Source organism: Muscardinus avellanarius (assembly GCF_963383645.1).
Source record: "Muscardinus avellanarius genome assembly, chromosome: 5".
Lineage (NCBI taxonomy): Eukaryota > Metazoa > Chordata > Mammalia > Rodentia > Gliridae > Muscardinus > Muscardinus avellanarius.
The window spans coordinates 73239395-73255283 of record NC_137790.1 but is presented as its reverse complement, the minus strand read 5'-3'; the positions used below and the strand labels follow the sequence as shown (position 1 = coordinate 73255283).

Genomic DNA, 15889 nt, shown 5'->3' with positions numbered 1-15889 from the left:
TTTTGAAGTACTTTCAGACTTACAGAAAAACTGCAAAATGAATACCAATAATTCTTGTATACCCTGTCATCTGAATTCCCCAGATATTAACATTTTACCATGCTTGCTTTTTCATATGTTCTTTCTCTCTCTCTTTTTCCATCTCTCATTTCCTCTTCACATGAACACACACACACACACACACACACACACACACACACACACACACACACGGTACGTTCTATAAGCAGTCTGAAAATTGCACCCAAAATACTATTTACATTTAAGTACTTCAGTGTGTGTTTTTCCTAAAAACAAGCATAATCTCTTATAAAACCAGTTTGATGATCAAAATAGGAAAGGAACACCAATATAATACTATCATCTAATTTACTGGTCCTAGCTGGGTGTGGTGGTACACACCTTTAATCCCAGTACTTGGGAGGCTGAGACAGGAGGATTGCAGCTTCACAGTCAGTTTCAGGTACTTAGTGAGGCCCTCTGTAACTTAGTGAGACCCTGTTTCAAAATAAAGAAATTAAAAATAGGGCTAAGGGTATAGCTTAGAGGTAGAATGCTCCTGGGTCCAATCCCCAGTACCAAAAAAAATTACACTTTAGTGTGAGACAGTAAGTATATCATTTTTCATATGATGATGAGTGCCCAGAAAGGATAATACATCACAGTAAAGCTGGTAAGGAGAACTGGGGATAGGGACTATGATGTATAAAGGGCAGTTAGGAAAGCTCTCATTGGTAAAGTGGCTTTCATTTTTTTTTTTTTTGTATTAAGGTATAATTGCTCTGTAGAATACTTTACCCCTTTTCAGTGCGATGTTCTGTGAATCTCAACAAACTTATATAATAAAATAGCAACCACCTCAGTCACTCTAATGATTCTATCATCTCAATACATTTCCCTGTGCCCCTTGGCAGTCAAGCCCTCTCCACCCCACCATCCAACAACCCCATCTTTATAGTTTTTTCTAGAATGTCATATAAATAGAATTATATAGTATGTAGCCTTTGAAATCTGGCTTCTCTTACCTGAAGAGAAAGATAAATCATTGTGATTTATGTTTTCTATATACCATAGTTTGCCTCTTTTTATTAGTAAGAAGTATTTTATCTTATCAGTGTACCTTAGGTCAACCATTTTCCAGTTGAAAAATATGAGAATATCTTTTACTTTGAGGCAATTATATAGAAAGTCACTATAAAACGAACATGTAGGTGTTTGTGTGCATTTTGGTTTTCATTTACTTGGATAAATAAGTTAGATGACTTTTATTTACGTGCTTTTATTGGTGCATTAAAGTCTCACATCATAGTGTAAATCATGTTGACAATGACATACATGCACACACTCTTGGTTCCCACCTGCTTGTTTCTCTCCCTCCCAATATGGAGTACACAGAATAAAGGTGGTATATATTCACATGGATGCATACAGTCTGTGGTAGTGTTTCTATTAATGAACCTAAGCCTTTCTCCACCCCTGCCCTTATAGCTCTTCCCTGGCTCCCCTGAGGTTTCTCCTCATCTTCTGGAGTCTCTCTTGAACCCCAATTACTCCTTATCCTGCACATATCAAAGAAAACATATCACCCTTTATTCTCTGTAATTGGATAATCTCATTCAACATAATGTTCTCCAAGTCCTTCCATTTTCTTGCAAATGATGTGATTTTGTTTTTTATTACTGAGTAGAATTCCATTGTGTGTATTTCCCATAACTTTGTAATTCATTCATCTGTTGATGGACACCTAGATTGGTTCCATAGTTTGACTATTGTAAATTATGCTGCTGTGAACATGGGTGTGCATGTATGACTGTAGTTCTCTGACTTCAACTCCTTTGGACAGATACCCAGTAATGGCATGGCCAGATCATATGGTAGATCCATTCGCAGTTTCCTAAGGACTCTCCACACTGATCTCCATAGTGGCTGGAATCATGTACAGTCCCACCAACAATGTAGAAGAGTGCCTATTTCCCCATAGCCTCACCAACATTTATTGTTATTTGACTTCTTTATGATTGCCATTCTGATTGGGGTTAGATGGAATCTCAGTTAAATGACTTTTGAGAAAAGCTCAAAAGAAATATAAAAACAAGTCGTGAAGATAGTTAAGTATGTTTGTGCATATGTACCATGTTGTTATTTAGCCAAATGAATGGGTTTGTGCTTCAAAACATTTCTGCTTAAGTCATTTTATATTATCCAAGTTAGTTGGAGAAAGTAGAGTAGAAAGGACAGCATTCATTCATTCATTCATTCATCCATTCAACAAACATTAAGAAAAAAAAGCCATCAGTCCACAGTGTGTGACCCAAAGGAAGCCTGAGACCCTTGGATCCATACCAGAGGCTAATTTTAGTTGGTTTATCTGACATAATTTCCTCTCTGAGCTTCCGGAGAGTCAGGGCAAGAGAGTGGGTTAGTGAATTTTGGCTTATCGTCTTTGAATAGGACTATGGGCTTAAGCATTTCTTAGAATTTTTATCTCGTGGAGGCTAGGACCCCTGCAGAGGCCCCCCTGAGAACTAATATTCATTCAATCTTGAGGTCTCCTTGCATAAAAGAGCAAGGAGACCTCTGCAAAGACAAGCTTGGATGAGAGACCAGCAGGCAAGACACCATCCTCTTGGGATTCAGGAGCTTTGTGGAAAAACAGAGCAGACAGAAAATAACTTGTGAATTTCTTTGTTTCAGGTGATGCAACTGTGAAAAAGAAACCTACCCCCAAGACACCCACGAAGGCAGGTAATTAGTCAGAGCCCCATTGGGGATGAGGGAGTCACCTGGGATTAGGAGACTCCCAATTCAAGCCATGCATTTGTTGTGCTCAATCTGCTCCTCCGTCCCACCTCTGAGCAGCCTGACCCCTGACCCTCTTCACATCAGTCTTGCCTCTATCTGTGCAGCATCACACCATCCTGGCAACTCTCCACCCCCCTGCACAATTCTGCCCCACTCTCTGCCCCCCAGGATGATCAACCTTGCTGCTATTATGCTCTGCCCCACATGTCCTTGTTCTATGGAGCCCTTATTTATATCTCATGGAAAGATGTATGAGGGCATATTAATTAAAGTGACCCAAAGTTTAGAAGACAAGACACTGCAAAAATCAATGAATGAGTTAGGATGTCGATTCAAACAATTCAAATTCCAGTGTCTGATATATATATATTGTAAATAAGCCTAGCAGGTCTGTGAGCTCAGATGTTCTGAAATAAGGATTGGTACCCTCATTTTTACCCTGAAACATCCAGAAGACAGGAAAGGAGCCAGCAGGCCAATGAGGCCAGAGCGCCTGGGCACCTTCTCCCCACTCACTTCCTACCTGTCCTCTCCCAGCCATGCCCCCTCAGATCCTCCAGTTCCCTGAGGACCAAAAGGTGCGCGCTGGAGAGCCCGTGGAGCTTTTTGGGAAGGTGGCCGGCACCCAGCCCATCACCTGTACCTGGATGAAGTTCCGAAAACAGGTCAGTAACAGGAGGGCATGGTCTGAGAACAACCCACAGCCCCTGGCCCCACAGGGATAAGAAATGCCGTACCGTAACACTTCCTCGCTTTAGAGTCGCACTCGCCCAACCCAAGTTTCACTGACCTTTTCTTCCAAGTCTACCAGTAAGCCCTACTCTATAAAAAATTGGTAGAATAAAACTACTCATGGCCCCATCTGATCATGATATTTATCTAGAAATATATTCAGAGTCTGGAAAATTGCACAAAACCCTCAGGTCTCTCAGACACAATGAGCTTTCTGTGATTCTCCTCCAGCCTCGTGATTTCTTTGGTGATAACAACTTAAACTACCCATTTGCTGAAGGGATCAAAATGAACCTGAAGCCTGGTGTGGTGGCACACACCTGTAATCCCAATACTTGGGAGGCTGAGACAAGAGGATCTCAGGTTAGAGATCAGCCTCAGAAACTTAGCAAGACGCTCAGCAACTTAGATATAATAAGGCTGGGGGTATATCTCAGAGGTAGAATACCTCTGAGTTCAATCCTCAGTACTGAAAAAGAAGTGAATCTGAGCATTTGGATAGATAAATTATACATTAAACAGAATTTTGGCTGACTGGCCCAGAAACCTAATTATTTGTAATAATTGCTCCTATGGAAAAAGCTTTTGAAATTCCAAACAATTAGCTTTTAGAGGAGCTTGGGGAACCCAGCCATTCCACTGCTCCAATGCCGGCAGTGTGTGCCCGTGAGTGATCAGCAGAAGCCCTGGAGAGGTGGGCCAGCCTTGGACCAGGAATCCTACAGAGATAGGGATTTATTCTGAGCCCTCAGTTGCTCTGTTTCCATGCCATTTATGTGGTCCCAGGCCCAAAGATGAGCCACTGGTATCAGAGAGGAGAATAGAATTGGAATTATAGATGGAAGAGAGAAGCTAGCCATTAGCATCCCAAAGACATGGCCAATGCTCTTTCTGGGCTACTACCATCTGAAACCAGATAGAATCTCATCCCTTTTCAGAGATGTCTAACCAAGTCCCACCTCTGTCCATCAGAGACTTTTCTACAGTGATAAAAATGTTCTGTATCTGCAGAGAACAATATGGTATCTACTCGCCCGTGTGTCTACTAGGTGTGAAATGTGGCTAGTGCAACCAAGGAACTAAATTTTTTATTTAATTAATTAAAATTTTTCACAAAAGCTGGGCATGGATGCATGCCTGTAATCCCAGTACTTGGGAGACTGAGACAGGAGGATCACAGATTCAAGATCAGCCTCAGCAACTTAGTGAGACTTCATTTCAAAACAAAAATAAAAAGGGATGGGGGTGTAGCTTGGAAATAGAATGTCCTTGGGTTCAATCTCCAGCCCTACACATAAAAAAATAAATAATTGTAGCAGCTCTGTTGAGATAAAAGTTATACACCATAAAATTAACCCTTTTAAAGTATATAATTCAGTGGTTTTAATAGAGTCATGAGGTTTTATAGGCGTGGTCATTATCTAATCCCTCACCCCTGTAAGAAACACCAGGTTTTTGTGTCTGAATTTTTTTCCTTGCAGTTCTATGGCTAGAACGTAAGGCCTCACATAATGCTAGGTAAGTGCTTTCTACTGAGCCAAATCTCCAGCCACTTAATGTAAGATAGAGTCTCAACAAGTTGTCCAGGCTGGCCTCAAGCTTGAGATTCTCTAGCCTCAGCCTCCCAAGGAGCTGTGATTACAGACACGTACCACTGCGCCCGCCTTGGGTTGTTCCCTCACCGCTTAGCAGAATGTTTTCAGGGCCTTTCATGTTGTAGCACAAATAAGTACACCATTCCTTTTTATGGATGAATAATTATTCTATCATATGAATAGACTATTTCTTCTTATCCATTCTTTAGTTGATGGACATTTGGATTATTTCTACTTACTTTAGATTTAAATAGTACATGTGGCTCATGACCACTGCATTGGACCTCACTGAAGAGATCACCACTCCTGGGGTGAGCTTTGTGAATGACTTGGCTCAGATGGTGTCTCCTATCATCCCATCCCAGAGTAGTGGAGGGAGACTGGGCTGCTCTGGACTGCATTCTGGGGACAGCGCATGCTGAGATAAACCATCCACCCTGCCGTCCTCAGTCCCTCTGTGCCACCCCTGATCTGGACACCCTCAGGGAGGCTTGACTCTGGAGGTGAGAGAGGGATGACTTTAGGGAAAGCTCCGAGTGCAGACAAGATGGAGCATCCACAAAGAGAGAAAGAGCTTGTCCAATAGCACCCTGCAAAGTAGGAGCCAGGGAGGAGCCCCCTTTTCTTCCTGACCCAAGTCTCCAGCACTCGCTCCCTTTTCATCTCCAGATCCAGGATAGCGAACACATCAAGGTGGAGAACAGCGAGAGTGGCAGCAAGCTCACCATCCTGGCCGCACGCCAGGAGCACTGCGGCTGCTACACGCTGCTGGTGGAGAACAAGCTGGGCAGCAGGCAGGCCCAGGTCAACCTCACTGTCGTGGGTGAGTCTGGGGACGGGTGGCAGGGAGGCAGGGGGAAAATGAAGGCAGCAAGCCCCAGACAGGATGCATGAACCTGGGGCCTCATGGCCCCAGCACCTTCCTCTATCTGTGAGCCCCTCCCGGCTTCTCTGTATTCCTGCCATAGGGACCCTGAGCCCCTCTGCTCTCGGCCTCTTCCTACTGGCACTTATTATTCCTTCTCCCTCATCTACTATCATCTTTCTCCTTTGCAAATCTTCACCTGGACCACTATTACTGTGGCCTGATTTGGGGGTCCCACAGAAAGAAAATCACACCCACCCTCAAGCCCAAGACTAGACTCTGCTGACCTCCAGGCTCGGCTGAGATGTCCATGCAGATTCGAACCCCTGTCCTTGCCAGGCGTGGTGGCGCACACTTGTAATCCTCGCGCTTGGGAGGCTGAGACAGAAGATCGCACAGGTTTGAAGCCAGCCTCAGCTACGTAGTAAGGCTCTCTCAGCAACTTAGTGAGACCCTGTTTCCAAATAAAATATAAAATGGGTCTGGTAGTATAGCCCAGAGGTAGAAAGCCTCTGGGTTCTACCCTCAGTACCACAAAAAAAAAACCAAACAAACAAACAAAAAAAAAACCCTGTGCTTGTCTCTGGTCAGTGCTGGTCCTCAGGTTTCTCACCCTGTGGATCTTGACCTCTCGCTTCTTGGACAAATATGTCAGGCATGAATTTTCTCAGCTCACAGTCCCTGAGCCTCCAGGTGTCTATGTCTGTTCATCATTATATTGCCCTCGGAGCTCTAGAGATGGCTCACCTTTGTCTTACCATGAGCTGCTGCCTTCTTCTGTGCTCTAGATCCCAGACTCTTGGGGGTCCACCATCCTCCCTTCTCTCTTATCTTCAACCTCTCCCACTTTATGGGCTCCTCCTAGCCCACAGATGTTGCCATCTTAGTCAGACACACTGGCAGGGATGTACCTCCTGCAGGGTTGTGTCTTGCTGCAGTTCTCTCTCCCCACCTCTCTCCACCACACCCTCACAGGCAAACCCTCTGAAAGGGAAGAGTCTCTGCTCCTTCAGCCCCAGCACCCTCCCACCCTCTGTGTCTCAAGACCACTCTTCCAAGGTTGCCGTGTCCTCATAATCCTAACTCCACTCTCTTTTCCTGACCTCTGACATCCCAGTCATGAGTTGAATCCATTTCTAGGCTGATCCTCAAGCCCGTTTCTTCCTCTCTTCCCTAGTCACAGTTTTCAGACCCTGGCCAAGTCTCTCCTGAAACCTCAAACCCACTTTATATCTGCTCTCTCAACACCCACCATGCTCAACTCCTTTCGTCAGCCATGGTTCCCTGTGTGGCAGGTGCTCGGGACTACAGAGGGACAAACAGGTGAAGCACATACAGATGGAGCACAGGCAGTGGCTTGTCCCTGTGTAGGTCTTTGCATACAGAGTTCATGAAAGCCTTTGACCTGTTCACAGACACACGCGAGAGACTTGAGTGGGTTTTCTATTTCTTCGTGTCTTCCAAGTTTATAGGTCAGCTTTATGAAAGTTAGAAAAAGGGATCCCTTTGGGTGGAGTGTAAAGGCTGCACCCTCAGCCTCATCCCAGGCTCACAGCCTCGCTTTTGGGGAACAGAGTTTGGCCTCAACGCACTGGGCCCTTTATGCAGTGCACAAAGCTCTCAATCGTGTGCTGGTCCTGACCTCGACTCCCTGCTTGCTAGATGTTTATTACGCATTCCTGGTGCACCCACCAGTGTACAACCTGTACAAAAGGATCTGTGAGAACAGGACTGGTGTTGCTATGGTGGTTAGAGCTCCTCCCTGGGATCTCTCCACAAAGGTGTCTAGGCATGAAGCTGAACTCTGGAGGTCTTTTGTAGCCATGGTATTCTATGGTCCCCTGACTTTGATCCCAGTTTCCCTCCTCCATCTTCAGCTCCCCTTAGGACTAGAATGGGCGGGGATATACCCAGCCTTACAGAGGGGAAGCATGGGGCCAATACAAGCAAAATGACACACTTGGGACCACATGGGAGCTAGTCCCCAAGCTGTCCTCCTGATACCACTTGTGGGCATTTGAATGGGTGCAGCATGTCCCCAAAGGTGAAGGGAGCCTCTGCCCAGAGACCTCATCTTGAAGAGAACATCAGGCCTTTGGGGAAGTTGTTCACATGCCAGGGAGTTGTTGACATCAGTCCCCCCATTCTTCTCATGCTGAGCCTTGTGAAGGCCTGTAGCATTTCCCTGCAGGCCCTAAGCACTGGGGAAGAGGGAATCCTTGTCACCTAGGATGCAGGAAGGCTTGAGGGCAAGGGACAAGGGTGGGGAGACAAGCGAGGAGCCCCACTGTCTATGCCCCTCTTGCCCTCTTTCCCTCGCACCTGAGTCTCCACCCCGGCTCCGTTCCACCTACTTCTCAGGGTCCACCAATCTGGCCCAGTTCTCCTCCTTACCCTTTGTCTTCTTCTGGTTCCTTTGCTTCCTTCAGTCAGGGTTTGGGATCTGGGAAGGCCTGGGGATCAGGAATGGGGTTGTTACCTCTGAAGAAATATAGGGAACCCTCCTCTATTCCTCCTCTTATTATCCCTTTTGGTAACTCCAGGTGCTTGTTTCCATCATTTCCCTCAAGGAGTCAGGAACCTTTGGGTATGGGTGCTAGAGGTCTGGTTCGCTGCTGCTTTAGACCTGTACCTGAAAGTATTGACTGGCCCTGGACCCCAGTCCCATCCGCAAATATCAGTTCCCTCATTTTCTTGATGTTCCCTCTCATGGGCCTCTGTGTGGGTAGCTCTGGGCTCAGCGACTTCAAACCACTTTTCTGGAGCCAGTGCCCCCTCCCTACGCTGCCCCATCCTGGCTGCCCCCACACGCACGCACGGTGCCACACACTCCCCTCCCCCAGCCCCGAGGCCCTGGCCTGCAGTTCTGGCCTTTTATGGTTGAGTTTCTTATTCTCCTCGGCCGGTGCTGACAGGGCCATTGGTGTGGCAGCCCGCCAGCTGGCAGGAGCAGCATGTTAAATGCCGTCCTGGGAGGAGAATGGAATGGAGAGTGGGGCTTTCTGTCTGCCTCCCCCTCACCGAGCTAAGAATAGAATTGCTCAATAAAATGAGGACTTTGATGCGTTGATGGGTGCAGCAAAGCCGCGTTCATTCAGAGCCTGTGAATCTAGAATTAGTCCACAGTTAACCTGGATTATGCTGACTTACCTGTGTGTCTCCAGGGATATCTGGATGTTATCTGATCAGGGTTCATGAAGTACACATAAAACACAAATGATACAGAACAGGAATCAGTCGGCCTGCTGATTTCAAGCACTTCAGAAGCCTCCATTTACAGCCAACTGAGGAAAGCCAGTTCAATGCAACTTCCACTTGTTTATGGGAAACTTCTTTTATGGCATGTTCCTTGAAGAACTAGTTTCTTTTCAGATAGTCCACAACTCCTATTTTTAAAATGATAATAAAAACTAGCCTTTCCCTGGGTTAGTTTAAATGAGTGATGCTTAGCTATTTTGGAGGCGTGTTATTATTTTAAAAGGCAGTGCAGGAATTTGCGATGCTTGGTCTCTTCCTGCCCCTGGCCTCTGGTCTGCTGCCTGAGGGAGGAGGGAGGACCATTCCTGGAGGAGGGAGCCAGCAGCAGATCCAGATGGATTCCTTAATGTCACTCACCCAGCACGAGAAAAACACATCTCTTTGCACAACTTTAAAGAAAAAAAAATCAAGGCAGAGAGAACCCCAAATGCCCAATAATCCCCCAAAACCCTCTGAGTTTGGGATCTGCATAATTTATAAGGGCAAGAGATTTCCCTTCCTGATACTTGGCTCCGGCTTAAGCAAGATACTCTCTTGATCTCCTCTGCCTGATGGACTGAAAGTACCAAGCCCTGGAGCCGGGTCCGAAGGCTCTGTAGAATCTCCTTTTGGCTCTGTCACTGACCCACAGGGTTTTCTTGGTGAACAAAGTATCTTAGCCTTGGAAGGTGAAGATGATCCAGGTGGAGAACTGCTAGGAGGCTGCCAGCAGCCACTAAGTCCAGCACTACAGAGGGACATCCAGGCCGGTTAAGTATGGCCACAGATGGGTTTCACACAGGCACAAAGAGGGCTTTAGTGGGAAGCTTCCCTCTTGAGAGCCTCCATTTTCCCAGAAATAAGAACATTTGCTGAGCACACAATTCTGGAGCTGGTGCCATGAGGGACCCTTCCCTTAGAAGAGTTTCCCTTTCTGTCAGCCAGGTCTCCAGGGAGTCCTGGGAGAATTCTGAGGAAGTGTGGGGCTCCTGGCTCTGAACACAGAGCCAGCCTTTCCTCTGCCAGGCACTGCCCAGGGCATTCCTCCCAGACCCAGTGTGTCTGTCTTTAGCATGGAGGCTCATGGGAGTGCACAAGTTCTCATCTCAGGCTAGCTCAACCTTTGGTGTGAGCCCAGGGCTCAAAGGATGGGGAGGGGAGGTTTCCAATCTCTTAGGACTTCAAATTTGAGTCTTTTCTGACCTTCTTAATGGGATATCAAATAACTTAAAAGTGGTATGGTTTCATTTGGAATCCAAGTCCCCCTCCCCAAATTTTGCATCCTATCTTATGCTATAGGAAATGAACTATGTCATAAGAAAGAGAAATCTGTTCCAGAGTAGGAATGAACACCACCTCTTACCTAAAGCTCATTTCTACAAGGTGTCTTTTCTTGATCAAAGCAGAGGGGAGAAATCAGCCAAGGGACTCTCTCTGCACTCTTGATATGAGGTTCCGCGATCTAACCATGTCCAATCACGTGTCTTCCAGGCAGTTTGGAGCAGGGGCAGTGAGTGTTTTTCATCCCTCTCTAGCTGTTTTACTTCCTTAGCTGGCCTTGCGAGGACTTGAACCACTTGCCTCTACAAGAGTTAAGAGTAATAAACATCTTAGCCAACACCAGAAATGTTTCTAAAAGGAGGAATATATCTTTCAGAACAAACAGTTTTCCTAAGAGAACAGATTAAACAACAAGTGAAAGTGGTTCTATCACAGGCGGTCTCTGACACCGTCCCAGAATTGCTCCCAGGGAGAAATCCAGGCTTGGAGTGTTGGGGACAGATGGTTCTGGGCAGTGCATTCTGGGCTCAAATGTAGAAACAGCAAAGCTGAGCAAGGGGAGGAGTGGGAACAATACACAGGTGCATATGTGCATGTTTGTGTATATGTACGCCCTTGTATATGTACACACGCCAGTTTTTCTTCCTTCCCCATGGACATAGGGACATTTTCTGGAACCCCCCTGGCCTTCCCACCAAGCTGCGGGTGGGAGAGTCAGAGTCCAGTATTTTACCTATGTTTGCTTTCATGATGCTTGCAAAACACCCCAAGAGGTGGGAACATATTAGCACTATTTTCCAAGTGACTAAGACAGACAAATGTCTCAAATTTGGTAGCATTTGCATTCTTATAAATCCACACTGCATGGTTTTAATTACTAATTTGTGAGGGTCCACGGACTCCAACTGTGTTGTGGAGATGATGTGTTGTCTGTACCTAACACAGATATTTGTAACTTACCAGCCATCTGTAAAATCTAAATCTGCAAAACAGATAAGCAACTAAGAAAAAACAGCAAAATTCAAGAACCTCACTAAAGTGTCAACTACCATGATTTGACCTGAAGTTGGCAATATTCTGGGTTCTGAGCCCAGGTCATGTGAATGGGAAGGCAGTTGGCCAATGGGGCCACTTCTTATTGTATCCTCAGCTCATTTCCCACTCCTCAGGCTGGCATGGTTATGCTTTGCTACTGTGACTTGCGTTTGAGATTCCTCACTGTATACCAGTCCTATGAGAATGAAAGAGGTAGGGTTGGGGCTGGGGGCACAGCTCAGTGGTAGAGCACGTGCTTTAATCCCCAGCACCAGACAACAACAACAGCAACAAAAGAGCTAGGGTAAGAGTCATTGTGTGTGTGTGTGTGTGTGTGTGTGTGTGTGTGTGTGTGTGGTACTGGGGGTGGAACCCAGAGGCTTTCTACCTCTGGGCTATACTCCAAAACCTATTTTGTATTTTATATGGAAACAAGTTCTCACTAAGTCACTGAGAGCCTCACTAAGTAGCTGAGGCTGGCTTCGAACCTCCTGTCTCAGCCTCCCAAGCGCGCCTCCCTGGGATTACAAGCGTGCACCACCACGCCCGGCTAAGAGTCATTATTTTAATGTGCTACAAAGCTTAAAATAAACTCCTATAACAATGAGGACAGTAGTGACTACTCAAGTTAACCACTTTCTAAGAACTTCTCACAACCTTGTGACCCAAGTGCTATGACCATCCACATTGTCCAGATGGGGAACCTGAGACACAGAGTGGTTCACATCCTCTGAGGAGGGGCAGATCTGTGTTGAGATGCAGATCGGTCTGATTTCAGAGCTTAACCACTGCTGTCAGGCCCCTCATTGAAATAACTGCTGACCAAGTTCCAGAGAAAGAGGGGGCGGATACCTAATAGTATCACAGGTCACTGGCCTCAGACCTAAAACACACACACACACACTGAACTCTCCCTCTCTCAAAACATATTTTTGATGGGAAATAAACCACGCCTCTGGAGCAGCTTCCTAGATCTGTTTACTCTGAAAAATATGTTTATGACTTGAGCAGAATACAGGAAATTGTGACTTGTGAACTGGGAAACTAGCTAGAGGAAATTTCTTTTGAGCAACTAGATGTAAGCAGGGATTTCTGTACTGGTGGGTTTGAGCACAGACATGTCTGTGAAGTATTCATGAGGGGCGAGAGCCAGATTAGGGGCCTCGGCTTGGACTCACGAGGTTGTTTCATCCCATGACACAGCAAATTCAAGCATATTCTCAGGTTGGATATGTAGCTCAGTAGTAAGTAGAGAGCTTGGCTAGCATGTGCAGGGCCCTTGGTTCCACCCATAGTACTGAGAATAATGGTCTTTCCTTGCAGTTCTGGAGAGTTTGAATGACACTGTGCTTTTCTACCCCCAGATAAGCCAGACCCCCCTGCTGGCACACCTTGTGCCTCTGATATTCGGAGCTCCTCACTGACCCTGTCCTGGTACGGCTCTTCATATGATGGGGGCAGCGCCGTACAGTCCTACAGCGTCGAGATCTGGGACTCAGTAGACAAGATGTGGAAGGAACTAGCCACATGCCGCAGCACCTCTTTTAACGTCCAGGAACTGCTGCCTGACCGCGAGTATAAATTTCGTGTGCGTGCAATCAATGTCTACGGAACCAGTGAACCAAGCCAGGAGTCTGAGCTCACAACAGTGGGAGAGAAACCTGAGGGTAGGCTGCCTCTACTTCTTTATCAGCTTGAAAAAGCATGCATAAATGGGCATGTATGTGTAGAGACTATTGAGAGGGGTACAGAGAAACTGGTCTTAACAATGACTTGGCAGGACCTTTCGCGGCCTGGATGCCTCAGGCTGTGATGATGATCCATATTTTTATTTTTAATATTTATTTATTTATTTATTTATTTTGGTGGTACTGGGATTCCTGAAAGCCCTTCTACCTCCGGGCTATACTCCCAGACCTATTTTTATATTTTTATTTGGAAACAGGGTTTCTTAAGCCACTTCAAACCTGCGTGATCCTCCTGTCTCTGCCTCCCAAGCGCGGGGATTACAAGTGTGCACCATCACGCCTGGCTGATCCATATTTTTAAATAATTACATAGGGTCTTTCAAAAAACTTTGACCCAATGGGTTGGGGCTATAGCCCAGTGGTAGAGGATTCAGCTAGCACAGAGACCCTGGACTGAGTCCTCAAATGGGCAAGAAAAACATATTGAACCAGCAATTTTGACACTCTACCACCAAGAGCAGTGGTGTTTTAATCAGAAAAACAGACCCCCAAATTCCTAGTAAACTCATCTCCACCCTCTTACAGTTGAGTGTCTAAGTATCAGGACTTGGGATACAAAGACAGGTAAGACAAGAAGCTTAGATGTAGGGGACAGATGTGTATACCACTAACTGTAATGAAATAGAATGCATAACTATAATGAAATAGAATAGTTGGTGCACACCTGTAATTCCAGCTACTCAGAAGAAGAGGCAGGTAGACCACAAGTTAGAGACCAGCCTGAGCAACTTAGAGAGACCCTATCTCAAAATAAAAAATAAAAAGGGCTGTTTAAGCCAGGCATGGTGGTACATTTTTGTAATCCCAGTACTTAGGAGACTGAGACAAAAAGATTAAAGTTCTAGGTCAGCCTGAGCTACTTAGTGAGGCCCTTCGCAACTTAGTGAGACCCTGTTTCAAAATGAAGAATAAAAAATAGGACTGGAGAGCCGGACATGGTGGCGCATGCTTGTAATCTCAGGATTTGGGAGGCTGAGACAGGACGATCTGGGTTCGATGTCAGTCTCACCTACTTAGTGAGGCCCTCTGCAACTTAGTGAGATGCTGTTTCAAAATAAAGAATAAAAAATAGGGCTGAGAGTATAGCTCGGAGGTAGAATGCCCCTGGGTTCCATCCCCAGGACTACAAAAAAAAAAAAAATAGGACTGGGTGTAGCTTGTTGGTAAATGCCCTAGGTTCAATCCTTAGTACTGAAAAAAAAAAAAAAAAAAGAGCTGGTTGTATAGTCCAGAGGTAGAGCACTTGCCTCGCTGGCACAAGGACTCAGGTTCAATCCAAGTACAAAAACAAAAACAAAAAAATAGGATGCATCTACCATAGGGATATAAACAAAGTGCCAAGGAGACATGACAGAAAGCATGGAAAGTTTTACAATGGAGACTGGAAGACTTCCCAGAGGAGGAGACACTTCAGCTGTCTTGGAAAGAAGACTAGGCGTCCAAGAGGCAGTGGAGATAAGGAAGGGCATTCCAGGAAGTGAATACAACATCAGTGAGGCAGAGGGTGATGGAAATTGGTGGCATTTTGAGATTCTGTGGGCAACCAGGCCATATGTGAGCCCTGGGTCCTGGCAGCTTCCACAAAGCCTCCACCCACTGAGTCACAAAACCACCATCCCCTGCCCTCTTACACCCCTTCTCTCTCCGCCACACACCAATCTTCTGCAATGGGCAGCGTGGGGAGCAGGCAAGATTGAGGGGGCAGGAAAGGAACCAAGTTCCCATCTCTGTTTTTTGGAAAAGTGACCGGAAATGCAGTAACACTGCAGTGAGAACCGCTCATCAGCTAGAAAGGAAAGCATCCAGGTCCCCGCTGTGGTGGAACCAGCATAAACCCTAGGGTCTGGATCAACACCGGGCAACAGGACTGGAGACCAGGCCCCGGGGGGCCAGGACAGTAGCTCCCAGGACTGCCAGGAGCTCCCTGGGGAGGAGGAGAGGGCTGCAGGCAGGTGGCCTTGTCCTTGAGCTGCACAGTGAGAGGTCTTCTGCTGCCCCCAGACCCCCACTGGGCCCTGTTCCACCCCGCCTGCCCGAAGCAGACAGAGGGGAATGTTGAAATCGCCTGAAAGCCAGATTTGGTGTCCGAGCAACCCAAGACTTCCAGACAGGAAGCTGCCCTTTCCCCCAAGGCCCATCTGGATTATCCAAGGGGGAGGGGGATGGGAGAACAGTTGGCTAGTTTTGAGCCTGAGGGCCAAGGAGGGCTGAGGGGGTACCTGAGGTTCCAAGCAAAAGACCTCCAGGGACCTCTTAGAGACTTGTGAATTACATGCCATGAGCCATTTCCCTCTACTTGAAGAGAAAACAACTCTCAGAGAAAGAAGTGTGTGTGAGTGTGTGTGTGTGTGTGTGTGTGTGTGTGTGTGTGTGTGTGTCTGTCTGTCTGTCTGTCTGTCTGCAGAGAGGTGGGATGAAGCAGAAGGCCATGGAAGATCACCTCTTTGGAGATGTGGTCTATGCTGTACCAATTAACCCTCATTCCACAAGGCCCAGCTAATGTGGCTCTAACTTTACCACCAACGCTCCTGCCTCTCGCCTTGGCAACTTCAGTCTTCTGCTTCCTCTTGATCCCTTTTCACCCCCAGACCTCA

At 46.5% G+C, this 15889-nt stretch overlaps 1 protein-coding gene across 8 annotated transcripts in view; it reads left to right on the top strand.

Moving 5' to 3' along the window:
- The window catches only part of MYLK (myosin light chain kinase), a gene marked incomplete at both ends in the record, with an annotated part of 182072 nt that overhangs the window by 131784 nt on the left and 34399 nt on the right, over nucleotides 1–15889 (top strand). For all 8 annotated transcript variants that reach the window (XM_080696794.1, XM_080696799.1, XM_080696798.1 and 5 more), the window contains 4 exons: nucleotides 2695–2745; nucleotides 3340–3467; nucleotides 5799–5952; nucleotides 12912–13214. In XM_080696794.1, coding sequence (XP_080552920.1) covers nucleotides 2695–2745; nucleotides 3340–3467; nucleotides 5799–5952; nucleotides 12912–13214 — 636 coding nt within the window. The remainder of the gene's footprint in view (nucleotides 1–2694; nucleotides 2746–3339; nucleotides 3468–5798; nucleotides 5953–12911; nucleotides 13215–15889) is intronic.